The 27,290-nt window shown below is 47.1% G+C and overlaps 2 protein-coding genes across 2 annotated transcripts in view; both read right to left on the reverse strand.

The window, feature by feature from the left end:
• Nucleotides 1-27,290, reverse strand: part of OSBPL10 (oxysterol binding protein like 10) — a 381,121-nt gene that overhangs the window by 24,936 nt on the left and 328,895 nt on the right. The window contains exon 7 of the mRNA XM_003483138.4: nt 12,501-12,650. Coding sequence (XP_003483186.2) covers nt 12,501-12,650 — 150 coding nt within the window. The remainder of the gene's footprint in view (nt 1-12,500; nt 12,651-27,290) is intronic.
• LOC100526184 (oxysterol-binding protein-related protein 10) overlaps nt 19,609-27,290 on the reverse strand; it is a 47,158-nt gene continuing 39,476 nt past the window's right edge. The window contains exon 3 of the mRNA XM_021071499.1: nt 19,609-20,907. Coding sequence (XP_020927158.1) covers nt 20,824-20,907 — 84 coding nt within the window. The 3' untranslated portion in view covers nt 19,609-20,823. The remainder of the gene's footprint in view (nt 20,908-27,290) is intronic.

Below are 27,290 nucleotides of genomic sequence, written 5' to 3' on the forward strand. Positions count from 1 at the left end.
TCTGGCCCCCACCTCCTCTACAGTCTCACAGGAGCCCTCACTTTCTGCCTCAACAGACTTCAGATTTAGCACATCTCTCCTGGTGATAGGACTGAGTGAGGTTTACAATGTTGTGTTAGAGAAGAAACTCAATCAAGAACACACACACGCGGTCATTCTGGTTTCCTCTCCCTGCCCTCCCTCCCACTTTGTCTGCATGAGAACTGGCTCTTCCCCTCAAGGGTAACCTCCGCTATGAAGCCTTTGCAGGCAGCTCCAGCTCCAAGGCTAAACCCCCCACCCCTCCTTCACCACCCCCATCCTACATCTCCCTCCACTGTGCCATCTTCACAACTCTCTTTTGGTTTATAAAGAGCATTATGGGGACAACTTGGGGAGATTTTATGCTGGGCACGTTGGAAACACTATCACATCGATGTTACATCTCCCCAGGGTGACCAATGTGTCATGTAGGAGAATGACCTGGTTAGGTCACTGATTGTCCATTGAGATCCACTCACTGATGGATGTTGGGGACATGTCTGCCACCTGCTCTGAAATGGTTCATCAAAAAATAAACAGGAACGCTCATTGTGACTTAGTGGGTTATGAACCTGACATAGTGTCAGTGAGGATGCAGGTTCTATCCTTGGCCTTGCTCAGTGGGTGAAGGATCCAGCGTTGCCATGAGCTGTAGTGTAGGTCACAGACGCGGCCCGATCCCGCGTTGCTGCGGCTGTGGCGTAGGTCAGTGGCTAAGTTCCAATTCAACCTCTAGCCTAGGAAATTCCATATGCCACAGGTACAGCATTAAAAAGAAAAAAGAAAAAAAAAAAAAGCAAAACTAAATACAGGGGTTCCCTGGTAGTCTAACAATTAAGGATTTGGCATTGTCACTGCTGCGGTTCAGTCTCTGGCCCAGGAACTTCTGCATGCTGAGGGCACAGCCAAATATATACATACATACATACTTACATGTGCATGTGTACTTGTGGGAGAGGACAGAAATGGAAAGAGGAGGTGGAGAGGGGAAAGCAGGGAGAAGAAAATGCCAAGTGGCACAATGTTAACAACTGGCCAATACAGGTGAAGGTTATGTGGAAGATCATTGTTCTTTTGTTCTTTTCTTTTTTTTTTTTTAGGGCCACATCCATGGCATATGGAGGTTCCAGGCTAGGGGTTCAACTGGAGCTATAGCTGCCGGCCTACGCCACAGCAATTCCATATTCGAGCTGCATCTGCAATCTACGCCACAGCTCATGGCAACACCAGATCCTTAACCCACTGAGGGAGGCCAGGGATCAAACCTGCAATCTCATGGTTTCTAGTCAGATTTGTTTCCACTGCACCATGACGGGAACTCCCTTTTTTACAATCCTACTGTAGATGGAAAATGTGAAGAATAAAGAGTTGGAAGATGAAGTTCCTGCTGTGCCACAACAGGATCGATGGTATCACTGCAGCACCAGGATGCAGGTTTGATCCCTGGTCCAGCCCCGTGGGTTATAGGATCTGATGTTGCTACAGCTGTAGTGTAAGTTGCAACCATGGCTCAGATCTGATCCCTGGCCTGGGAACGCTGTATTCCATGGGGTGGCCAAAAGAAAAAGAAAAAAAAGCATTGGAAGAGAAAGAAAAAAGCTCTACCAGGGATGCGATACCTGAGAACTTACTAATCTTCAAGGACAACCTTTTGAAATTAGAGACACAGGGAACGTGGTCTCACAGCCAATGGCAGGTCCAACCTTTTGAAATTAGAGACACAGGGAACGTGGTCTCACAGCCAATGTATTCTGAACTTGATAATGATGCTGTGGCTTTGCCAGCATTGGGGAACATAGACTTCCTGGAGAGACGGAGAAGAAGGAGCTGGAAGAGGGATAACTATCTCCCCCTTTATCTCTTGGTATTTGTGCAAAATATCCATTTCAGGCCTTTCAAATCTGGCACTTTGACATTTTTTTTTTTGGTTACACCCGTAGCATGCAGAAGTTCCAGAGTAGGGATCAAACCTGCACCACGGCAGCGACCTGAGCCACAGCAGGGACAATGCCAGATCTTTAACCCACTCAGCCACCAGGAAACTGTCATATTTTGCATTAAAGTGGGATTCTCTCTCTCTCCTTTTTTCCCCCATATTAAAAAAATTTATTGAAGTAGAGTTGATTTACAAGTTGTGATCATTTCTGCTATACAACAAAGTGATTCAGTGACACATATACACACATCCATTCTTTTTCAGATTCTTTTCCCATATAGATTATCACAGAATATTGATTGTGTAGAGTGCCCTGTGCTGACAGCAGGTCCCCACTGGCCAGGCATTCAATATACAGTGTACATGTGCCAATCTCAAATCCCCAGTTCACCCCTTCCCCATCCCACCTGTCTCCTTTGGTAATCATAAGTTTGTTTAAAGTCTGTGAGTCTGCTCTGCAATAAATTCATTTGTATCTTTTTTTTGGATTCCACATATAAGTGATATCATGTGATGTTTGTTTTCACTGTCTAACTTCACTTAGTATCTCTAGGTCCCATCCATGTTGCTGCAAATGGCATTATTTTATTCCTTTTTATGGCTGAGTAATATTCCATTGTGGGTGTGCTTGTGTACCACATCTTCTTTATACAGCATATATATGGGTCTTGTTTTTGTATCCATTCAGCCAGTCTATGTCTTTTGGTTGGAGCATTTAGTCCATTTACATTTAAGGTAATTATTGATATGTATGTGCTTATTGCCTTTTGTTAATTGTTTTGGATTTGTTTTTGCTGATTTTCTCTAGCCCTTTATCTCTTGGCCTTTTTTCTTCCCTTTTGTTCTCTTGTGGTTTGATGACTATCTTTAGTGTTGTGTTTGAATTGCATCTATTGCAGATTTTTGGTTTGTGGTAACCATGAGGTTTTGATATAGGAGTCTATATATACACACAAGATTGCTTTAAGTTGCTGGTCTCTTAATTGCAAATGCATTTCCAGGATCCTGCATTTGTACCTTCCTCTTCTCACAGTTGCTGCTTTTGGTGGCTTATTTATGTGTGGATGATTTCCTACCTTTACTGATGTTTGGCTTTACTGGTGAGCCTCCTCATTTGTAATTTTCTTCTTTCTAGTTGTGGCCTTTTCTTTCTGTCTAGAGAAGTTCCTTTAATATTTGTTGTAAAGCTGGTTTGGTGGCGCTGAATTCTCTTAGCCTTTGCTTGCCTGTAAATATTTTGACTTCTCCTTCAAATCTTAAAGAAAGCCTTGCTGGGTAGAGTAATCTTGGCTGCATGTTTTTTCCTTTCATCACTTTAAGTATATCATGCCACTCCCTTCTGGCCCATAGAGTTTCTGCTGAAAAATCAGCTGATAACCTTATTGGGGTTCCCTTGTATGTTATTTGTTGCTTTTTCCTAGCTGTTTTCAATATTTGCTCTTTGACTTTAATGTTGGACAGTTTGATTAATATGTGTCTTCGTGTATTTCTCCTTGGGTTTATTCTATATGGTATTCGTTGTGCTTCCTGGATTTGAGTGAGTATTTCCTCTCCCATGTTAGGGAAGTTTTCAGTTATTATTTCTTCAAATATTTTCTCTGGCCCTTTATCTCTCTCTTTTCCTACTCACACCCCTATAATGCGAATGTTGGGGCATTTAAAGTTGTCCCAGAGTTCTTCTAGACTGTCCTCAATTCTTTTCTTTCTTTTTTCTTTATTCTGTTCCACATCAGTGATTTCCACCAGTCTGTCTTCCACCTCGCTTTTTTGTTCTTCTGCCTCCTATATCATGCTATTGTTTTCTTCTAGTGAATTTTTTATTTCAGCTATTGTGTTGGTCATCTCTGCTTGTTGAATCTTTAAATCTTCTATTCCTTTCTTAAATGTTTCTTCTAATTCATTGATCTTTGCCTCTATTTTTTTCCCGAAATCTTGGATCATCCTTACTAGAATTACTCTAAAGTATTTTTCAGACAGGTTTCCTATCACCACTTCATTTAGCTGTTTTTCTGGGGTTTTGTCTTGTTCCTTCATCTGACTCATGTTTCTCTGACTTTTCATTTTGTAGAACTTTTTGTGTGGTCTCCTTTCTGCAGGTTAGAGGGTTGTAGCCTCTCTTTCTTCTGGTGTCTGCATCTTTGTGGGTGAAGTTGATTGATACAGGGGCTTCCTGATGGCAGGAACTGGTGCCTGCCCACTGGTGGGTGGAGCTTATTCTTATCCCTCTGGTGGGTGGGGCTTTGTCTCTGGGTGTGACTGAGGGCAGCCTATTTGCTGAAGTGTGGAGCTGTGTTCCCACCCTGTTTGTTGTCTGGCCTGGGGCTTCTCAGCCCTGATGGGTGTGGCCAAATTTTTCCAAAATGGTAGCCTCAGGGGAGCTCACACAGATGACTATTCCTGGGACCCCTGCCTCCAATGTCCTCCCACAGTGAGCCACAGCCACCCCTGCTCTCCCAGGAGACCCTCCAAGAACTCCCAGTGGGCTTGATCCAGATTATTTGTCCTGTTTGTCCTGTGATCCAGTGCACATGAAACCTGTGTGCCCTCCTGGAGTTAAGTTCTGTCTCCATGAGTCCTGTGCTTAAGCCTCACTGGCCTTCAATGCCAAATGTTCCAGGGGATCCTCCTCCCAATGCCAGACCCCCAGGCGAGGGAACCCAATGTGGAGCTCCAAATTCTCATTCCTGTGGAAGAGCCTCTGCAATGTAGTTGTTTTCCAGTCTGTGGATCAACCACCGGGCAGTTACGGGATTGCTTATATCATGAAAGCACCCATCCTCCATCTTGATGTGACTTCTTTGTCTTTGGATATAGGATATCTTTTTTGGTAGCTTCCAGTCTATTTTGTTGATGGTTATTCAACAATTAGTTGTAATTTTGGTGTTTTTGTGAGATGAGGTGATCTTGAGTCCTTCTACTCTGGAATCTTGTCTCTGTTAATTATGTTCAATTTCCTATGCTCCCTTGCAGTCCTGTCCATTCATAACAAAGTTGGGATGGTCTATCACAGGATGCCGTTGTTGGGTCTGAATTAATGACCAATAAATTATTCTTCCTCCCCTGTTTGTGTCTTGTCCTCTATGCCAAGTCTAGTCTCACTGGCTCACGGGCACCCAATGGAGAGCTCATGCACCTGGACCTTCAGACTGAGTTCCAGGAGCCGGAAAGCCGCACCCACTGTGCAGAATCCCCACCCATATGCTCATCTTTCTCTCTCTCTCTCTCATATGATCTCCCTGACTTTTTTTTTTTTCGGTCCCTTTGCAAATAAGTCATTTAATCATCTGTTTATTGGGCAGTGGACACTGCAGACAGAGCCAAGAAGTGAAGAGAACTAATTGAACTAATTGGGCTGTCTGCCTGCAATAGAGAGGTGAGTGATGGCCCAGCTGCCGGACTGATGGCAGCCAAACAGCTGAACTCGCTCTTGCAGATTTATCTATCGATGCCTTTTCTGCCTTCAACTTAATTAAGACAATGAAGTATTCTGGGGAAAGAAAAAAAGAAAAAAGGAGAGATGATCTGCACTGGAGACTCAGAGAACAGTTAATTATAGTTAAAGTTGCATCCATCTCAAAGTAAATCACCAATCTTCAGTTTGGTCTCCTAGAACTTTAAAACAATTGATGACCCATTGAGAAGGTCAAAGGGCCCCAGAAAGAGTGATGGTCTGTCAGGTCCCTACCACAGGGAGCACAGAGCACAGCACCACAGAGGAAGGCCAGGACAAGTGCAATTTCCCCGAAGAAACATCAGTTACCTTAACAAAGCTTGATTGTCACCTACACAATACTCTGTCCTTAGTCTGGCAAATGCACCCAGCACAAACAAGCAAGGGAAGCCGAGACCATGCATCAAGACTGATATCTATGTAAACTTGTGCAGGAAGCCAGGGGGAGAACACCACAATCCATCCTCACAAAACAAAAGCCAGAGGATTCTCACTGCCGAAGGTTTCTTTACTTAGCAGAGAGGATGCTTCCCTGGGTTTCCTTCAAGCATCAGCTCCCTTCACACCCATCTCAAGGTGCTTGGGACATCACAAAAGACATTCATTTAAATGAATGACACAGATGAACTTAGTTACAAAACAGAAACAGATGCACAGGCACAGAAACAAATTTATGATTACCAAAGGGAAGGGGGGGGGATAAATTAGGAGTTTGGGATTAACATACACACACCTGGAGTTCCCGTCATGGCTCAACAGAAACGAATCTGACTAGTATCCATGAGGATGCAGGTTCGATCCTTGGCCCTGCTCAGTGGGTTAAGGATCTGGTGTTGCCGTGAGCTGTTGTGTAGGTCACAGACGAGGCTCGGATCCCGCATTGCTGTGGCTGTGGTGTAGGCCAGCAGCTGTAGCTCTGATTTGACCCCTAGCCTGGAAACCTCCATATGCCACAGGTGTGGCCCTAAAAAAACACACACACAAAAAAGTATATACACCACCATATATAACATAGGTAAACAAAAAGAACCTACTATATGGCACAGGGAACTCTTAATATCCTGAAATAACCTATAAGGGGAAAGAATTTGCAACAGTATATACATATGTGTGTGTATATATACATATGTGTGTATATATACATATATACATATATACATTTACACACACATACATATATGCATACATGTAGTTATAACAGTTATTCACATATACGTACACACGTATGTATAGTTATTGTTTATATATATATATAAATAAGAGAACCGCTTTGCTATATCCCTGAGAATAACAGTATCATAAATCAACTACACTTCAGTAAATGTTTTCATATTTTTAAAGTTTTATTGAAGTACAGTTGATTTACAATGTTGTGATAATTTCTGCTGTATAACAAAGTGATTCAGTGATACACATACACACATCCATTCTTTTTCAGATTCTTCTCCCATATTGATTATCACAGAATATTGGGTAGTGTTCCCTGTGCTACTCAGCAGGGCCCTGCTGACCATCCATTTCCATATACAATAGTGTGCACCTGTCAATCCCCAACCCCCAATCTATCCTTCCCCCCACCTTTGGTAACCATAGGTTTGTTTCTGAAGTCTTCTTTTCTTTTTAAAATGCAATTTTTCTTTTGCTTTTTTCTCTTTAGGGCTGCACCTGAGGCATATGGAAGTTCCCAGGTTAGGGTTCAAATCAGAGCTGCATCTGGGACCTACACCACAGCTCATAACAACACCAGATCCTTAACCCACTGAGCGAGGCCAAGGATCGAACCTGCATTCCCATGGATACTAGTCGGGTTCGTCACTGCTGAGCCACAACAGAAATGCCAAAATATAAATAATTAAAACAATAAATAAAGGGCCTGGGTTTACTGAGATAAAATTTTACTTTTTCCAAGAAGGTATGTGCTGCATAAAGAGAGATGCATCTGTTGGAATCAACCCTCGTCTTGCCTCAGGGTCCCAGACCTGGGGTTGCAGGAGGGACAGAGGCTGTGAGCCCAGGTTCACCTCTTGGCAGGACACTGTGTTGGGCAAGGGCTTCCTTGTAAGACCCAATGCTTCTGCTATAAAATGGGGAAAATAAGAACCAACCTCCTGGCATTTTGTGAGTATTCATAGCAAGGGTGTCACATCAGTCCAGCACTGGGAGCACCCAGGACGCACTCACTGTCTGCTGGTGATTGTTATCATCGAGGACCCACACCCTTGTCCAGAGGCAGATAAGGACGACAGAGGTGAGACACCAACTTATTACATGGTATTTCAGTGACAAAGCTGAAGACTAAAAGCAAGTCTCCTAACAACCAGAACAGCCACTGAACCACTTCTGATGCTTCGGTAAATAATCTGTTAGCAGAGAAAAAGGAGAGATGGCTGTATGAAACAAGTAAAGCAGAGCATTGTAAGAATGCATGCAATGTTCTAAACCTAAACCATCTATGGGCAGCACTCCTTCCATTTCACAAATGAGAAAAGAGAAGCCCAGGGAGGTTTTGTAGCTCACAGAGGCTAAGCCGGCAGAAAGCTGGAACGTAAACCCATGCTGCTTGGTCAAGGCCAAGGCTGGAGCCCTCATTACCCAGGAGACTCACCCTCAGCCACCGGAACCTCCTGAAAGGGGGCGGGGTGATGACACACTTGCCCCAGGTGATATAGACCAGCTCAAGGAAGCCAGGTTACTCCTGTGTCATCTAATAAATGGTAAACATTTTGGGAAAAGCAGCAGGCTTTGCTTGATGGTGAATTAAAACAAGATTTGGAGGCAAGAGCTGATGGCATCAGAAAGGGCAGCAGAAGCAATACTTGGGGGATGGGAGACCTGGAATACACACAGTTCATCTTGCAGGGACAGGGGGTCATTTCCAAGGTAAACTATGGGTCTTCTGACCCTTTTCATAAACATCTCCCCCTTAGAAGGGGGACCTTAAGCCCACCAATGTTAACCTGTGCATGTCGTGACTGACCCTGGAAATTTAGCCTACTAATTCAATCAAAGGGAAAAGCTGTAAGTTCAAGATGTCCACTGTATCATTAGAACACCAAGAAGCCATTTGTGGAGGAAGCACAAGACAGCACAGTGATTATGTAAGATGCCATCCATCCATTAACAGGAACACAGACCATTCCTTAAACCTGTAAGCACATGGATGTCTGTTGTGCAATTCTCTGTCCAAGGGGTACACAAATCACAGCCACAAACCACATCTCCTCTTGGTTTTACAAAAAACTCTCCCAGGACAATTTAAATAATCCTTTAAGAATCACAGAGACTGAGCAATGATCTCAGCAAACTTCTCTCTCAAAGTTCGAATCTTGTCTAATATCCTTGATAGATGGGATATGCCTTGGGAAGGAGATCAGAGCTCAATCTGCATCCCCAATCTCCCACCCACTCCATGGGATCAGCTATGCCTTCAGGAAAGGCTCAAAGTCCACTGTACAGGCAGAGTCCCCTTCCATCTGAATTTATAAAAATGGAGTTTAGGCTAAATATTTTGAGGACTCCACAGAGGTCACAGACAGGCACGCCCTGGACCTCACTGTTACCCAGAACCACCGCCCTCCAAAATTTCAAGTTCAACCATCCCCTTTCCCCCTACCACCCTCCCAAAGCCCACAGCTTGTTCACCCTGTTGTGTCCACCATCCCCGTGCAGCCTCATCTCCCTCCACGCCCATTCTCCCTTGAAGCCACCTGTTGTCAGACGTTGACAAAAAAAAAAAGAGGCAATGGTTCCTCCGCGGACCTCATCTTCCTTGCCCCATCAGCAGCAATGCGCACAGCAGAGGACTCCCTCCTTGAAATGCTGCCCCTGTGTGACTTCCATGTCACCAGGCTCTGTCCCTGTCCCCCATCCCTGGCTGACCCTCTTCAGCCTCCTTTGCTGGTCCCTTCTCATCTCTGTGGCCTCCACAGACTGGAGATTCCCAGAACTCAGGCTTTGGACTTTCCCTGTACGTCTCCTCTCTCCCTAAAGGCGTCCCCATCTCCTACATTTGGCCATCCTATGTTGTGGGCTCTGAAAGTCATACCTGAGCCTCCCTCATAAGCCCCAACTGCCTCCATGTCCTCTTGGTCTGATGCAGATTGAATCGATGTCTCAGACCCAACAGACCCAAGGTTGAAGCTGTGATCTCCCAACCTGCTCCTCCCACAGCCTCCCCCAGTAAGTGGGACTGGTGGGTGGCCTGCCTCACTGGTGAACTGGAGCCCCTGGAACTCCCTGTCTCTACAATTTAGACCTGTGACACTTTAATCAACAGAGTGGAAGTGACACAGTGCCAGTTTGGGGCCTGAGGCTAAAATCAGGTCCACTTCTGCCCTCCTGGGAGCTTTGAGCCACCATGGAAGAGTCTGGCTACCCAGCTGGATAGACAACGTGGGAAAAATCCATGGAGAGAGAAGGTCCTAAGACTTCATGGGGAGAAGGATACACAGCTGTCCTAGCCATGTCCAGCCCACAACCAGGTGATGACAGGTACATGAGTGGCCATTAGCAAGGTCAGCAGGAGAACTGCCCAGCAGAATCCAGCCCAGATTGTGTAACTGTGAACAAATAAAATGGTTATCTGAAGATGCTTTGGGAGTTCCTGTGTGGTACAGTGGGTTAAGGATCCAGCAGTGTCACTGCTGTGAGTCAGGTCGCTGCTGTGGCACAGGTTTGATCCCTGGCCAGGGAAATTCCATATGCTGCCAGCAGAGCCAAAAACAAACAAACAAACAAACAAACAAACAAGGCCCTTTGTTTAGGATGGTCAATTCCTCAGCAATAGATCACTGAAACAAATGGCAGCTCTAATTTTTGTTATTCTAATTGCTCAGGTCAAAAATCTTAGTATCTTTTTTTTTTTTTTTGGTTTTTAGGGCTGTACCCACGGCACATGGAGGTTCCCAGGCTAGGGGTTGAATCAGAGCTACAGTTGCCGGCCTACACCACAGCCACAGCAATGCGGGATCTGAGCTGCATCTTCAACCTTGCCACAGCCACAGCAACACTGGATCCTTAACCTACTGAGAGAGGCCAGGGATCGAACCCGAAACCTCATGGTTCCTAGTCGGATTCGTTTCCACTACACCACGATGGGGACTCTGAAATCTTAGTATCATTCTTTATTCCACGTTCTCAAGCCCTACATCCATATGCAAACAGGATGTGCACAGCCTGCCGGCACATCTACGTATACCTCGAACCTGCCACCACCCCTCGCCATCTTCTCTCGCCTCCTGCGTTTCCACCCTTCCCCTTCTGCCTGCACCCCTCCCATCTCTTTCCCTCCTGCATGACTCAGGATTCTACACCAACATGTTCTAAAATATGACCCACTATAAGAATATATTTTACATCTTGGCCCAGTAACACATATATCAACACAACTAAAAGTTCCATGTGCTATACACACTGGTATTTTCTAGTGTATTTTACTTCATTTACTAAGGTTTTGTTTTGTTTTGTTTTGTTTTGTTTTTGTCATGCCTGTGGTAGGCATAAGCCCCCAGGCCAGAGATCAAATGTACACCACAGCAGAGACCCAAGCTGCTGCAGTGACAACACTGGATCCTCAACCCACTAGGCCACCAGGGAACTCCCTATTTTTTAGAAATGACCATCTGACCCACTAAGTTGGTTTGACAACCCATGAAATGAAACAAGCATGGCTCAGAGATTGGAAACATGATTTGGGGTCATATTCTTGGTAAGTTTTGCCAGCCACAGGCCATCCCCCAGGTCTCTAGCTCCCTCTGAATCGTATACACAATGCACAGGAATCAGAGGTGGCTTTTGAAAAGGTGAGCACTTCAACGATGCTGCTAACCAAAAGGATGCAAATTACTGGGCCAGGGGAAAGAAATTCAGGGAAGCTAAGGATGTCAGCTTGGCCTGTGGACCATCCACCAAAACCCCCACCCTAGGGTGGGGTTGGGAGACTAGGGGAAGCTTCCATCTCAGGCCTCCTCAGCGTGAGCCTTCCCCAAGGGTCGGCCTCACTCTCAGCAAACACGTGAACATCACAAAGAAAAGGCTTTTCTGTCACCTCTAAGGCTCCCTGCTGTCATCTTCCCCTTCAAAGAGCTTCTCACAGCGGCCCCCTCCCTCCTCTTGTCTGGCCTCCTGGAATCCACACCCTTCCCTGCAGCCAAACATGCCCCTACCCTCCAGGCTGGTTCCCAAGGCTGAATCTTGAGGGGCTCTGATGGGTTCAAGGAGGTCCACATGGTTCTGGCAGCCTTCTGGATCCAGAACCTTCATTCCCAACATGCCCTCTGCACAGTCTTGTCTCTGTCCCCCCCCCCCACGAACCCCACCCCCCCACCACCACTGCATCACTACTCACCCTGGTGCATTATCCCCTAGAATCCAGCCTCACACCGCCTCCACAGAGGCATCAGGATGGGCTGGGGAATCCAGGTGAGCTGGACGGCCCAGGCCAGGTGCATCCCACCACCTACAACACTCCCACCCTCTCAGATGCTCATACAGCGAAGCCACTGCCCAGAGCAGGGCAGGGATGCTCCACATGGGCCACCGAGGGGCCATCAGTGCAAGGATGCTGGATTCCCTTGATGCATCCTGGCCGAGTGCAGCCCCAACCAGAGTCCCTGCATGTCTGCCAACCAACCGGCTGGGCTGTTTCTGCCCAGGTGGGCAGTGAGGCCTGAATCACCAGTGGGGTTAAGGTCAATGAGAGTGACAGCAGGAGGGGCCAGGAGCCTGGGATGAGACACCTGAGGTGGCCTCACCCCCACCCCCAGCTCCCCTCTTCCTGTTTCCTCTCTGTGGCCAGCGTGCCATGTCCACCTCCTTAGGTCCCCTTTAATCCTCTCTAGGACAAAGCAGGAAACAAGGAAACCCCATCCTGAATTTTCTGTAACCTGGGTGCTTTCCCTGCCCATAGGAGCACCACCACAGTTCCACCAGAGAACCACAGCCTGAGGATGGGCACTTGTGTCCAATATCCTTTCAAATCGCCCTTGGAATGTCCATACTTGACTATAGCAGACTGTCCTCATCTCATACAGTGAAGAAACTGGGGGTGGGGGCGGAGAGGATACCCAGACGACAGGCCACAGGGCCTCCTACCTTGGTCAAATCCATTCCGAGTTTGAGCTGAGAAATGAGATGAAGGATTACGCTGCGCTGATCCTCCATGACGCCCAGCTCTGTCTCCTCCTGATCTTCCGTGTCACTTTTCTCATCTTCCGACAAAACCAGTTCAGGGCCTGAGTTTGGCTAAAAGAAGATCATCAATAAAAGTCACCAGCTGGTCCCGAGAAGTGGGAAGCATAGCACTGAACCTATGAACTCAGCGATGATAAGAGCCCAGGCCATCCAGAAAGTTGCTCTAGAAGCCAGTCCTCCTGGCCATGGGGGAAAAGACAACTTTCGGGTGTAGGTCCCATCTTTACCCACTGCAGGTGCCCTGTCATCCTCCCCATCACCTCCTGTTAGGGACCCTTCTGGCTTAAGAACCTTCCCTGACAAGAGCGCTTCCCGCCCTCTAAGAAACTAACATCGCATACAGGTGAGACTACAGGAGACATCACATACAGGTATGAACCCCCTCATCTTGACTCTTCCCAAATAATATTCTCTTCTTAACGTGTACCACCCAGGGCACTATAGCTAATGTAAATTTACCTTTAAATTTTTATTTAAAGTCAGACACCCCTGGGACTGACTGACATTACCTGATTCAGGGAAAATTTATTCTGAAATGATTTCTACTCACATTAGTTCGTTTTTGTTTTTGGCCACACCCATGGCATGTGAAAATTCCCAGGCCAGGGATCAAACCTGTGCCACAGCAGTGACCTGAGCCACAGAAATGACAACACTGGATCCTTAAACTGCTGAGCCACCAGGGAACTCCTCTACTCACATCAGTTAATACCACTACAGCAAGTGTGGAAAAAAGGCTCAATGTTAGCATTAGTTTAGGGAGAGAAATTAAAACAAAAATGTAAAGAAAAACTAATTTTTATAATACTGATATGATTCAACCTGGCCAACAGACCCTGCTTTCCCTGATGCAGGTTTTGGTCATTCAATTGCTTGATTCCAATTTTCCAAATTACAAAAAAAAAAAAAAAAAAACAGGAAAGTTAAGAAAATATGCAAGGTGGGTTGCTGAACACAAAATTTTCCCAATACCTAAATACCAAGAACTCTGGCTACCACATAAAGATTTCTTCAGAATTCTGTTGAAAGAAATAACCCTAGGCGTTCGCTAGTTGCCTAGTGGCTAAGGAGTCAGCATTGTCGACCTGCTGTGGTGCAGATTCGATTCCTGGCCTGGGAACTTCTGCATGCCATGGTGCAGACAAAAGAAAAAAAAAAAAAGAAAGAATAAGTTCTATTCGATTCCCCATTTATCTATGTTTCTAAGGGTACTTGTTTCTATGTAAGTAAAATCACTCCACATAAAACACTACCGCATGGTTTCTAATTATTGTTGACAGGTCAGACATAATGAAGTTAACATACAGAAACACAGGAGCTCAAACATTTTAATATAAAAGGATACAGACTTTCCCAAATATCCATGCAAAAACTTCAATGATTTTAAACTTCATTAGACAGAATCATCTCATCTGCTTCCAATACACAAGTTATTCAGTGATCAAGGTGGGTTTTTTTTTTTTTTTTTTACAAGTTAAAAAAAGAAGTCTTTATTTCAGAACTGTCTTGGAAATAAACCACTTAATGCTAAGGATTTTCTCATCCCTCCCCCCCTTTTATTTTCCCTTCCTCAGTTGATTTATGTACCCAAAAGCATGTTATGAAATATAAAACATCATAGAAATATCAGTTAATATTTTACAGGAGTAGTTTTAGAGAGCCTTCCTGGATCCCTTAGATGATCTGGTTTCTTTTTACGGTGGGAGCAGGGCAGGGGGTGGGGGTAACATCTGTGGCAACAGAAGTTCCCAGGCCAGGGATTGAACCCATGCCACAGCTGTAACCTGAGCCACAGCAGTGACAACACCAGATCCTTAAACCACTGAGCCGCCAGGGAACTCTAGGATGGTCTGTTGTCATTTAATGATCAAGGTGTTTTATCATCATCCAGCCTTGCACACACCTGCTGGCCATTCCTTGCCAATTCGCCGGAGGAAAAGGTGTTCTCCGCACTAAGGTAGCATTTTAAAATTTTCAGTTTCCACAGACATTCTTCTCAAATAATTCCCAATCGACGAGGCTTTCCTGCAGCCAAGAGTCAAGTTTCCTTTTTGTACCTGCCTCCCTAGACTCACACAATGTGTTGAGTGACATCATAGGAGAGTTGCTTTGTTAGATATATTGAAATAAATGAGGACCCCTGACCCACCTTGTGGTCCAGAGAAGACCACAGAGGGATGTCTGGGGCCAGGGGCTGCCCTGATTCCACACTGGGGAATTAAGGCAAGAGGGACAGAAGCCCAGCACTTGTCATCAGTGCCAGGAGGCCCCTGGCCTCTCCTCCAGCTTCTGCTTCTGTGCAGCAGTACCCATGGTGGCCAAGGCTACTGCCGTTATGAGCCTGAAGAGCTAAAGCTGGGAAGAGCAGGGCCACCCTCCCAACACCTGGTCTTTCCTTCCTTCCACCTCCTCTGGATTCCAGGTGAGTTTTTTTGTGTGTGTGGTTTTCTTTTTTTTTTCTTTTTAACTTTTTTGGGTCATACCCGCATACCCGCAGCATATGGAGGTCCCAGACTAGGGGTCTAAACTGAGCTATAGATGCTGACCTACATCACAACCACAGCAAGGCCAGATCTGAGCCGCATCTGCAACCTACATCACAGCTCATGGCAATGCCAGATCCTTAACCCACTGAGCAAGGCCAGGGATCGAACCTGCATCCTCATGAATACTAGTCGGGTTCATTAACTGCTAAGCCACGAAGGTGAGTTTTAAAGTTTCCATTCACTGTAAGTTTGCATTTCCAATCAGAGGCCACTGAAGTCAAAGATACCCAGACATGCTCCCTTGCAAGGCCAAGTTGCTGCGGTTGCTACTTCTTTGCAGTGACCTGGTAGATGGTCACCTATATTAGCCAACTTCCCCTCAACCTGGGGCAGTGGGGCAGAAGAGGGCAATACCTGGGCATCTCGTGTCAGGAAGAAAAAGAACAAGTGAAAACAAATCACGCAACCATCTGGCACCGAGGGGGTGGGGGTGGCTTGTGAGGTCCTTAAACATCTCCACCAGAAAGGGATTACACTTGGAATGCAACTGTTTCAGCTTCAAAAGAGTTGTTCTCCCAAAGTACTGACTGTAAACTAAACAAATCAATAGCCCAGGTAAGGTTTACCAAGCAGAGTGATGCTTTCTTTTCAAAGTGTGAATTTCCCATCTGTCCACAAGCCAGAGTTCGGAGCAATCTCCATCTCTCCCATCCAGTGTCACATTCTGCGGGCTGTGCTTGCAGACCCCGGGACCACACCTCCTCCTGCTGTCTGCCTTTCTACAAACTAAACCCAGCTTGTCCCACATTTTCAGGAACCCGGAAGCCTTCCACAAGATCCTGCCACTTACTTGATTATGTGATGCTAAGAACACATATCACCATGGACACAAATCTCTCCAGCTCTCTCCACTTCAATCAACATCACATTTCTGTATCCAAGGAAGCCACCCGGGGATCCTGGCCCCCAGAAAAGAGAATTAAGGCTGGTGCACAAGTCCCAAAAGCTGACTCCAGGGTGACTGATGGCCAGAGCTCCCAGGGACCCTGAAGTCCTGCCAAGGGAGGAAAGTCCATGAAGAGACGGACACACAGCCCTCATTGGCACAGATCCCTAGCAAACTGTGCCCTGAGCTTAAACAAGGATTCAGCAATATTTCTGTCTCCTGCTGCTTCTGATAACTTGCAAAAATTCTCCTACCCAACCTCAAGTAAGTAATCGGAGTTTTTAGAAAAGCTGGTTTCATGCATCATGTTGTCAGTAAGGACACCCCCAATTCCACACACTCTGGGATGAACTCACTCCAGATGCATAAGGTGAGACCACCCTCTGGTGTGGGTCCAAAGACAGGTCTCTGTCTGGATGCCTCAGTTGAAAGAGGTCAACTGGCTGTGTAAACACAAATCTGTGAGCATCTGCAAAGCACCCATGGTTAACAAGGGCTCTGAGATGGAGAATTCAAAGAACAAGCCTTTGGAGCTCCCTAGTGGCCTTGCAATTAAGAACCTGGCCTTGTCACTGCTGTGGCACAGGTTCGATCCCTGGACCAAGAAATTCTACATGGACGCAGCCAAAAGACAGACTGACTTTGATGGAAGGGTAAAGGCAGAAAACCTTCCCTTTTAGGGTCAAGGGTTGCAGATTCTGCTGCTCTGATGCGAAATCCAAAACAACAGTAATGATGAAGGATCTCAGTCTATTATCCACCAGCAGACCTACAGGCCCATCACATTCTCACCCTCGAGCTCATGAAGTTCTGCCTCCCCCCTAGGTGCCCCTTGCATGACCACACCCTCTAATCCTGACAGGCTGCCACTTATAAAGTGATGACAACTGTCCTGAGGTGATCAAAGGTGGCAGAATGGCGTTTCTCCACCTCAGAAGAAAACTGAAAATAAGCAATGGCTTTATAATGCTGAGAACATTCCTAAAACTGAAGAAGAATCTTTAAATCCCCCCATTCCCCAGAGGGTTTTGCATATAGGCCAATCAGGTCATCAAAGTGTATGCAAACTTGAAGAGAAAATGGAATAAGAATGTGTTTTAAGGAGAATCAGGCTTTGGAAAAAAATGAGGTTTTTAATGAAAATAAAAATTATGACTCAATAATTCTACCACATGAGCACCTCAGGGCATGTGGTGCTACCAACATCGAATGACTCATGTCTGTTAGCCAACTGGGGGACAGGCAAGCCAAGCTGATGGGCAGGAAAAGGCTACCTGGAAGCTAGGGTTCAGGGGCACCCCTGGAAGCTCAGAAGTGACATGGGTCCCACAGCAAGGGTTCTAATCTGGATCCTGGACACTCTGTAAGATATCTCTCGCCACCAGAGTTCCCACTGTGGCTCAGCAGTAACAAACCTGACTAGATTCCTCAGGATGTGGGTTCGATCCCTGGCCTCAGTCAGTGCGGTTAAGGATCCAGCATTGCTGTGAGCTACAGTGTAGGTCGCAGATGTGTCTCGGATCCTGCGTTGCTATGGCTATGGTGCAGGCTGGCAGCTGGCGCTGATTCAACCCATAGCCTGGGAACTTCCATATGACGTGGGTACGGCCCTAAAAAGAAAAAAAAAAAAAAAGATATCACTACCCTTGACATTTCATATATAAATTTTGTATCTGGGCATTTTACGGAGAGAGAGTCCAGCTCTTCTTGGATTTTTTTTTTTTTTTTTTTTTTTTTGACCATGCCTGCAACATGCAGAAGTTCCAGGGCCAGGGCTCAAACCCAGTGGCAATGCTAGATCTTTAACCACTAGCCACCAGGGAACTCCCTCTACTCTTATTTGCTAGGGAGTAGCTCATCCACACTCCAGAAGCAACATCATAACTGGTGTTAGGTTTCCATGGGTCCAGCAGGCTGGCCAAGGATGGGGACACACCTGTGGAGGGGAAACATTGAACTCTGCTTTCATCTCTTCTTTTTCACCAAAATCTTAATTTTGCAATACAAATGCAAACTCCAAGCAAGACTGAAATTCCAAGCTATTTTATTCCATACACACAGGCGATTTAATTACAGTCTGAGTCAGTTCCAGGAAAAACCAGGAAACAGACATTGATCTTCAGAATGCATTTGATTCCCTGTTGCCAGCCTCACTCCACCCCACGCCCCCAAATCTACTCCCCTTTCCAGGCCTCACTACTCTTTTCCCTTCCTTGGATAATGTAGGTCTTTCTTTACAATGACCTCTCCTTTTTATTTACTTATTCATTTTTTGCTTTTTAGGGCTGGACGCACAGCATTTGCAAGTTCCTAGGCTAGGAGTCGAATCAGGGCTGTAGCTGTTGGCCTACGCCACAACCACAGCCACAGCAACTCGGGATCCGAGCTGTGTCTGCAACCTACACCACAGCTCACAGCAACAGTGGATCCCTGACTCACTGAGCGAGGCCAGGGATCAAACCCACTTCTTCATAATTACTAGTTGGATTCGATTCCACTGAGCCACAATGGGAACTCCCATGATCTCTCTTTTTTAAACTAAGAGCTGGCCCTCAGAGAGCTGGGGCCCATATAAGCGATTGGATGTTCTAATGTCCTCTTTATTTGTAAGCACCTAATAACCTAGCGTCTCAATTCAAAGGGCTGAACCCTTAGACTTGAGGCATTAGAGAGAAGCCTGTGTGGCATCATTACCCAGCTTTCAAAGAAGACTTTCACCATCAGACAGGGAGCACCTCTACACAGAGCCCTTAAGTCACACACATGCGGGTATGAGGGGTCTCCTTCAAAAAGGATGAGAATAGGCTTCCACCCTCCTGGAATAGTATTCTTAGCTAGACCACATCTTCAACAGAAAAACAAAACCCACTGAGCTCAAGGGAGCTACAAACCTCCTAAAAATCTACCCGACCATGGATAAGAAACAAAACCAGCTAGAGAATCAACATCAAGTTCTCTTCCAGCAGCAAATATGCCACAGATCATTTTTTTTGTTTTTTTTTTTTTTAATTTGTTTTGGGTTTTTTTGACCATGCCCACAGCATGCTGAAGTTCCCGGGCCAGGGATCGAACCCATGCCACGGCAGTGACAACATCAGATTTTTCAACTACTAGGCCATTAGGGAACTCCAACTCAATCATTTTTTCAAGCCTGGCACCTCTCCCCACATGCTATTACCTTGGTGTGGAGGCACAGGTGGGCTGAGCTATGCCAAAGAACCTTGACATTGAAGGCAAGAACTGAACACTATCCAGGCACTATTTTTACAGGAAAAGAGGGACCCTAGCCATGTCAAGAAGACTGTCTGGGATTCTGAGGGCCACTTAAAGGTGGGCAGTAGGGAGACGACCCAAAGCACCCGCCTCAGATAACCTCAAATGAGAAACATGTCTAAATCACAGCAGCAGGCAAAGGGGCAACCAGGAAATAGCATGTCCTATGTGACATGCATCTCAGTGCCACAACTACACGCAACATTGATGACACGCAACCATGGCCAGCAGGACAAGTCTGCTTTGGCTCTCTAGGGGGCACAAGTCAAGAGACATTGCTCTGTCAGAAAATGAGAGGTTTTTGTTTTTTTTTTTAAAAAAAGAACATGATATTGAAATATGGACAGAGATTAGGGGGCCAGAGAGACTAGGAAAGTGGGTCAATGGAGACAGACCAAGGGGACAAATAAAGAAACACAGTGAATACTGGAAAAGGAAGGGTGTCTGAGTGTCTAAGAGGTACAAGTGCCCAGGGACCAACAACCGAACCAATTTCTGTTTCTTTTGGTTCTAGTGATAATGAGGTTAATGTTGTTGATGTTTATGAAAGCCATAAAACCAAGGATTTAGTCCTTTGAGCTCCTATTCATCTTTTCATCTCAGTTATTTACAGTGTAGTTAACCAAGTTATCACGATCATTACTTGACTTCACAATGCATCTTCATATTAGTTACAGTTTACATCCTAAGAAGCCCCATCTAACAGGCCACGGTCATGAGAACAGGCACAGCTGGATCCAAGGACCTGGTTCAACTTGGGGCTCGAGTCAATAGCCATGGGCCGAGGCTGGGACCCACAGACATGGCCAGCTGGTCAGCAAATTTCACCAGCCATTTCTGTCCCTCATTCCCCAAAGGAAAGGTAGACTCCGCGACTGTCAAGTTCACAGCCCTCCCTACCACACGCTTGGAAAGAGTGTTCCCTGAGGACAGACACAGATGTGAAGTTTGTCCTCTGACTGTGCAGGGACAGCTCCCAGAGACCTACTGTTCTTCCCATGCTCAGCATAGGCAGGCTTTCTCCTCCAGAAGAGTCTCTCACGTGCCTGTCTCTAATTCCCCAAAAGTGGGCCATCTTTGCCAGGTGGCAGGGCTCCGGTCGAATAAATGGATGCTGGTCTCTGGTTAGAAGTCATGCCAGGGGGCTGCCATCGGACACATGTCTTTGGACGGTGTCTGGTCCAGCTGACACCCCTCAGCCCCAGCGCAGGGCAGCTGCTGAAGGTTCCTCACAGGTACTGTCTTCTCTGCGGAACCCCGTGGAAGCCAGGTGACCAACTGTGCCTTGCAGGCCACCCCTGTAGTCAGGGAACCTTATCTTGCCATTTGGAGGTAGGGACAATGAGGCCACGGTGGGGGCGGACCCGATGGAGGTGCTGGCTCTTATCCTTGACAGGTTCAGGTTACGAGCATGTCCAAGCAGCAGGCTGGTCCCAGCTGCCATTGCGGGGGGGACGCTGGGTTAGTTGACATCACAATCCTTCTGCTGCCTCCCAGTGGATTCGCTGGCTTTCTGGCTCTAACCACACATACACACACATTTACCACACTTGGCTCTCACAGACTGGAAGGACAGATGCTCGTCCTGAGCAAAGGGGCCGACCTGCAGAAAGGTTAATTTTAAATAAAGCACACCCAGGAAGGGAGGAGGAAGGCGCTTCTGGGGAGGGAGAGGGAGGGGGCATTCGTCATCAACCAAGGTCATCAGGAAAGGTCACACCAAGAGGATTCGAAAGGTGGTCCTTTCAAAACACGGGAGGGGAAGCATTCACAGGAGGAGCGTCACCAGCCCTTTTCCAACGTCCGCATGTCTGCTTGGAAACCATCTTAAAGGAAAGCCAAAAAGAAAGGAAAGGCAAAGAGCAAAGGAAACCTAGAGAAGGTCCAGCCAAGAAAAGGGAAGCAGCAGCAGCAAATGGTGAGGGGAGGGTGCTTCTTTTGCAGTGGTGGTTTGGGAAGCATGTCAGCGGGACCACCAGCCCGGGCATGCGGGGCTCCACGAATCAGGGGGAGGGTGCAAACGTGAGGGGCTCAGGCTAAATGCCAGCGCTGAGTGTGGTGCTTTATGACCTTATCTCCATCAGCAAGTGTCCAGCCTTTTCCAGCCTAGCCTGTCATGGACATCGCAGCCTAGCCAAGGGTACACCGAAACCCTATGGGTCTCAGGGCCACACCTGCTTCGCCCTAGTCCTGGGTGGCACCGGGGCCATACTTCCAAACTCATGGGAAGCCCTTGGCACAGGGATAAAGGTTGCAAGAAGGAAAAGAAAGAGAACGCATGACCAGCGCTCTGCGAGGCAGCTTAGCACCCAGCAGAGCTCTGAGCTGTGGCTGGAGAGAGCGAGCTTTGGACGTAAATCCCGAATCCACCACCTTCCACCTGGCAGGCTGTCCCCTTACCTGTGATGCGAGCTGGTACCACTCCCCCCCATACCAGAGAGCCGCTGAGAGGCCTGGGAGAGAGAAGGCACAGGAAAAGGATGCAGGGGGAATGCTGAGCCAACAGCTAGTGCTCTCAGGAGGCTGAAGCATCCTCAGGGGTACATGGGGAACCCGTAGGCTCAGGGATCTGGGGGCCACAATGAAGCAGCCACTCTCCCTGCTTGTGCTCATCCCTATCCCGGCAGCGTCCTTCTAGAAGCTGCAGGATGTAGGCCATGCTCCATCCCGGCCCCTTTCCAGCAATGAGGACACACAGGCTCTGGGGCCACAAAGGTCAAGGCCACCCAAGATGCCCCTGATCCTGACCAGGGGTAGCATCCCTTCCCCAACCTGAGGCTGCAGCAGAAAGGAATTCACAGGCAGTTGCCATCATAGCTCAACAGAAACGTATCTGACTAGTATCCATGAGGATTCGATCCCTGGCCTCGTTCAGTGGATTAAGGATCTGGCGTTGCCGTGAGCTGTGGTGTAGGTCTCAGACGCAGCTCAGATCTGGCGTTGCTGTGGCTGTGGCTGGCAGCTATAGCTCTGACTCATCCCCTAGCCTGGGAAACTCCATATGCCACAGGTGTGGCCCTAAAAAAGCAAAAAAAGAAAGAAAGAAAGAAGAAAAAGGAATTCACAGAAATGTCCCCCTCCTTCCACCCATCCCCCCCCAAAAAAGAACACCTCAGTCTGGGGAGATCTGGGAACCATAAGGGACAAACACACAGCAGCCAAGACAGGGACCTGGAGAGCACGGACCACCCACTGGCCTCAGGAGACCCGCTGTGGTCTACAGGCAAGTAGAGAAGTAGGCAGCCTGCTGTCCAAGGCTACCCAGAAAAGGTAGGGAAGAAACTTCTTGAGACCCATCCTACTCTTCCTGTTTTTTGGTTATTTTTTAAGAGGAAAAGCAATGGTTTAAGACATTAAAGACCCACCCTTCCTTAGGGCAGGCTGAAGGGTAAGTAGGCACCAGGGCTGAATGAGTTACCATCATACCAGCCACCTTGAATGCCCAGTTAGCAAAGCACCATGTGAGATATTATAGACAGAAGGATGCTTAAGATGTGGTCTCTGGGAGTTCCCGTCATGGCGCAGTGGAAACGAATCTAACTAGGAACCATGAGGTTGTGGGTTAGACCCTGGCTTCGCTTAGTGGGTTGAGGATCTGGCGTTGCCATGAGCTGTGGTACAGGTTGCAGAGGTGGCTTGGATCTGGCGTTGCTGTGGCTGTGGCACAGGCCAACGGCTACAGTTCCAATTGGACTCCTGGCCTAGGAACCTCCATATGCAATGGATGCAGCCCTAAAAAGAAAAAAGACCAAAAAAAAAAAAAAAAGACATGGTCTCTGCATTCAACAAGCTGGTATCTGCCCAAAGACATTTCTTTTTCCAGCCCTGGGAAGGACTAGTAAGTTCCAACTGATCCTTTTTTTTTTTTTTTTTTCTTTTTCTTCCTTGGCTAATCCCTTGGCATGCGGAAATTCCAGGGCCAGGGATCAAGCCTGAGCCACAGAAGTGACAGCGCCAGTTCCTTAACCACTAGACCACCAGGGAAATCCCTCCAAATGATCATTTGAAGCTTAGCTCAATCATACTTCGCAGAGGCTGAAAATGATGCCTCCATCCTGAAAGGAATCCCTAAGCACTCTGTCCACACCCGATTTGGCACTTACCCAACTGTATTTATGCAACTGTCCATCTACCTGCCTTCCCAGTGGAGCAGGAATGTCAGCTCTTTTTTGGTACAGGAACACTGATTACTTAGCTGGCTACTTAGGGCTCTATGTGGTCAACATAGATTAGAGGCCACCTCCATGATCTGGGAGGAAGAACCAGCAATCACCAAGGTCAGCCAGGAGCTCAGGAGGGGAGCTGTGGCCATGCGGTCGTCAGTTCATCCAAATCAGATTTCTATGACATCAGGAAACTGAACGCGGGTTTTCACTTCTAGAATCCCAACACAGTGGCTGGTTTTACACAGGTGCTTGGTTAAAAAAAAATTCTAAGGACTGAATGAATAAAACTAAAGGAAAATGGGGAAGTGAGTTCCCTGGTGGCCTAGTAGGTTAAGGATCCAGCATTGTCACTGCTGTGGCTTAGGTTACTGCTATGATGTGGATTCAATCCCTGGACCAAGAACTTCTGCATGCTGTGGGCACAGCCAAAAACAGAAAAAAAAAAAAAAAAGAAGAAGAAGAAGAAAAAGGAAAAATGGGGAAAACTGGAGCACACAAGGACAGACTCCAGAGTTACAATGAAAAGCTCAGCCAGGCACAGACCACATATGACATGATCCCACTTATATGAGATGCCCAGAACAGGCCAACCTAAAGGGACAGAAAGTAGGTTGGTGGTTGGCAGGGGCTGGGAGGATGGAGGGAAGAGGTGGTGAGAGCTAAGAGGTAAGATTCTTTTTGGCGTGATGAAAATACCCAAAAGCTAAATGTGGCAATGGTTACACATTTCTGGGGGCATCCTAAAATTCATGGGAACGGCACACATCAAGTGAGTGAATTAACATGGCCTGTGAATTGCATCAATAAAGCTATTATTTTTAAATTAAAGTAAGAAATAAATACAAGGACACTTAGAGTTCCCTGGTGGTAGGTTAAAGATCTCATGTTGTCACTGCTATGGCTCAGGTCACTGCTGCGGCACCATTAGCCAGCAAGCCTGGGCACCATCCCTGGCTCCACTCTTCCTCATAGTCCACCACATCACATTCCCCAGCAAATTCTGCAAATTACATCCAGAATCCAAGCACTGCTCACAACTTGCACTCCCTGGCACCAGCCACCATCACTTTATCATCATCAATTATTTACTGTAACACCATCCCAGTCAGTCACCTGCGCCCCTCCTCTATGGCCTACGTCTCTTCACAGCAGCCAGAGGGCAACTTCAGTCCCAAAGCAAATCCTGTATCTCCTATGCTCAAAACACTCCCCATTTCCTTCAGAATTAATTTCTAAGTCCCTAGGGGGGCCCATGAGGCCCTATGTGATCTTGCCCCCTACTTCTCTTACCTTCCTTCCCACCGCACCCCCCCTTCACTCTCCTTAGGCCCCACCAGCCACTCTCTGTTCTCTGAACACATAAAGTACACGCCTACCCCAGGGCCTTTGCACCTGCTGTTAGCACCCTTTGCCCTCTGGATTTGTGCTTGGTTCCCTCTCCCTCTTCAGTCATATCTCTATTCAAGTGTCACCAGATCAGAGAGAGCAGCCTCTGGACTATCCTCCTGCCTCCTCCATCACTGCAGCCCCACTCTAGCTCCCCAGCTTCTCTGGACACTGACCCCACTCAGTCTCATGAACTGACTTATCACTTCTCTTCCCTAGAGAAGGTCCAATCACAAGAACCAGGCTGTGTTTTGTTCACTGCTGTGTCTCTATCAACAAAGGTAGGATTTGACACTGACATACTCCCTGAAGGAATAAACACTTGACTTGCCCCTTTGGAAGTAAGCAAGGACTGAAGATTCCTAAGAAGCTGAAGACTACATCCCAGGCCTTGAGGGCATGGCCTGTTAATTAAGCAAGGGTGTGACTGTTGCAGGGGCACTGGGTATTGAGAACCTTCTAGAAGCTTTCTGGAGTCACACCCAGTGTGAGGGAGCAGCGTGCATGGTGCGTGTGCACGGGGATGGTAGTGAATATCCTGCCTCCTCCTCTTACTGCGTAAACAGACACGTCAGGCTCTGTGAGAGGCCCAGAGACGTGCAGCACTGACAGCGCAGGACGTGACCTCAGTGACCTGTGCAAACAGTGGTGGGTCTGGGTTCCCGTTTGTGGGGTCAACAGTGAGCAACTCTAGGAGCCACAAGAGAGCAGCAAGACGGTGGCAGGCAGTTAAGAAAGGAAGAAGCAGGAGCTGGAGGAAGCAGGTGGAGCCAGAGGCAAAACAGGCCACAGTGTCTGCAGGTGGGAATTAAATCCACAATGTCTAGTAAACCCTGGGCCAGAGAAAAGCACTCAGTGGATTCAGATGCAGGCCGCATTCCACTGAGAGAAGAGCCCTTCATCTCCCTCCAACGCACCTCAGATCTACAAGCACCTTAAGCGACTCCGCTAGCACCCCACCTTTCTGTTTCACTCACCATCCTCCTTGTCACCCAGGCCTAAGGCCTGGGGAAACCTCCCCAGCACCCCAACACCCACCCGCTTAGACACCCTTCCCCTTCCCCATCTTTGCCATTACATGCTGGCACATCTCGTAGCATCCTGACACTCCTTAGATTATCATGTACTCCAGACTCCCTCCTCTCTGGCTCCGTTTAGTATTGCACCATTAGAGTGTTCTTCCCCAAACACCTTCTTCTCTGTTCAAAATCTTCAAGGCCATCCCACGGCCCAGAGAAAACGATCCACCCATTCAGCCCAACATTTAGTCCTTTCCTCACCCAGACCCCTTTTCTCAGTCCCCTCCTGCTCCTCATCTAAACCTCCTCCAGCCTAGACTGACCACAGCAGAAACTTGCCCTGTCCATTGAGATGGCCACCAGCCATTTAAGTAGTTATTTAAGCTAATTAAAACTAATTACAATTTGGAGTTCCCTGGTGGCTCAGTGAGTTAAGGATCTGGCATTGTTACTGCTATGGCTCGGGTTTGATCCCTGGCCCAGCAACTGCCACATGCCACAGGCACGGCCTAAAGCAGAACAAAGCAAAACCAACTAAATACCATTTAACATTCAGTTCCTTGGTGAAACTAGCCACATTATAAGGACTCAGTGGACAGGTGCTTAATGGCTATCCTGTTGGTCAGTTTGTAAAGAAAACATTTTCATCATCACAGGATGTTCTCTACTTTGAATGTCCTCCCAATGCATGCCCACATCTCCTGCCCTTAGTAATGTCTCTATAGAAAGAGCACCCATGACCTGATGCAGGCTCTAATGATCCTGGAGCAGAAGTAAGCCCTCTCTCCTCTAAAACCCCACATGCAACCTTCCCCACGCTGCCCACAAGTTACTGCCATGCCTATCTTTTCTGAACTTTTTGGCACTAACAAAGAAGCTCAGCGAGAACAGATCATTTAAAAAATCTAAAACTACTCCTGAAGCACGAAAGAACCGTTTTACCAACACCTCCACCTCAGAAACAAAAAAATGAAGGAGTGATGTATTAAGGGTAATCAATAGTAAGAAAATGATTCTGTACCTAAAAACTTCAAGGGCTTCTACTATCTATGATTTGCTTTTCTCATAATCACTGACGCACATCGAGAATAGAATTCTGGCTTTCTATATCCACAGTTATTATCGATTTATGCTTTGTGCTGGGTGATGGATTTCTTCTGCTTGTGCAGATGGTAAATGACTTTGTTCAGAAAGTAAACACCACGAGACTGAAGTCAATGGCATCACCTTGGTGGTCCTTTCAGATGCTACACTTGATGCCACTAATTGCTAGACCACCTTGCTTCTGCCACAAATTATGCATAGTCACAAGCTTGGACTCTAATGCAGGGACAAGAGGAAAAGATGCAGGGCAATGAGGGTACACAGAGAGGCAGCAGGGAGCTCCTGAACTCATGCTCCCTGACCTGCAGCTT

This window comes from Sus scrofa, chromosome 13 (assembly GCF_000003025.6).
Source record: "Sus scrofa isolate TJ Tabasco breed Duroc chromosome 13, Sscrofa11.1, whole genome shotgun sequence".
In the NCBI taxonomy this organism is placed as follows: Eukaryota; Metazoa; Chordata; class Mammalia; order Artiodactyla; family Suidae; genus Sus; species Sus scrofa.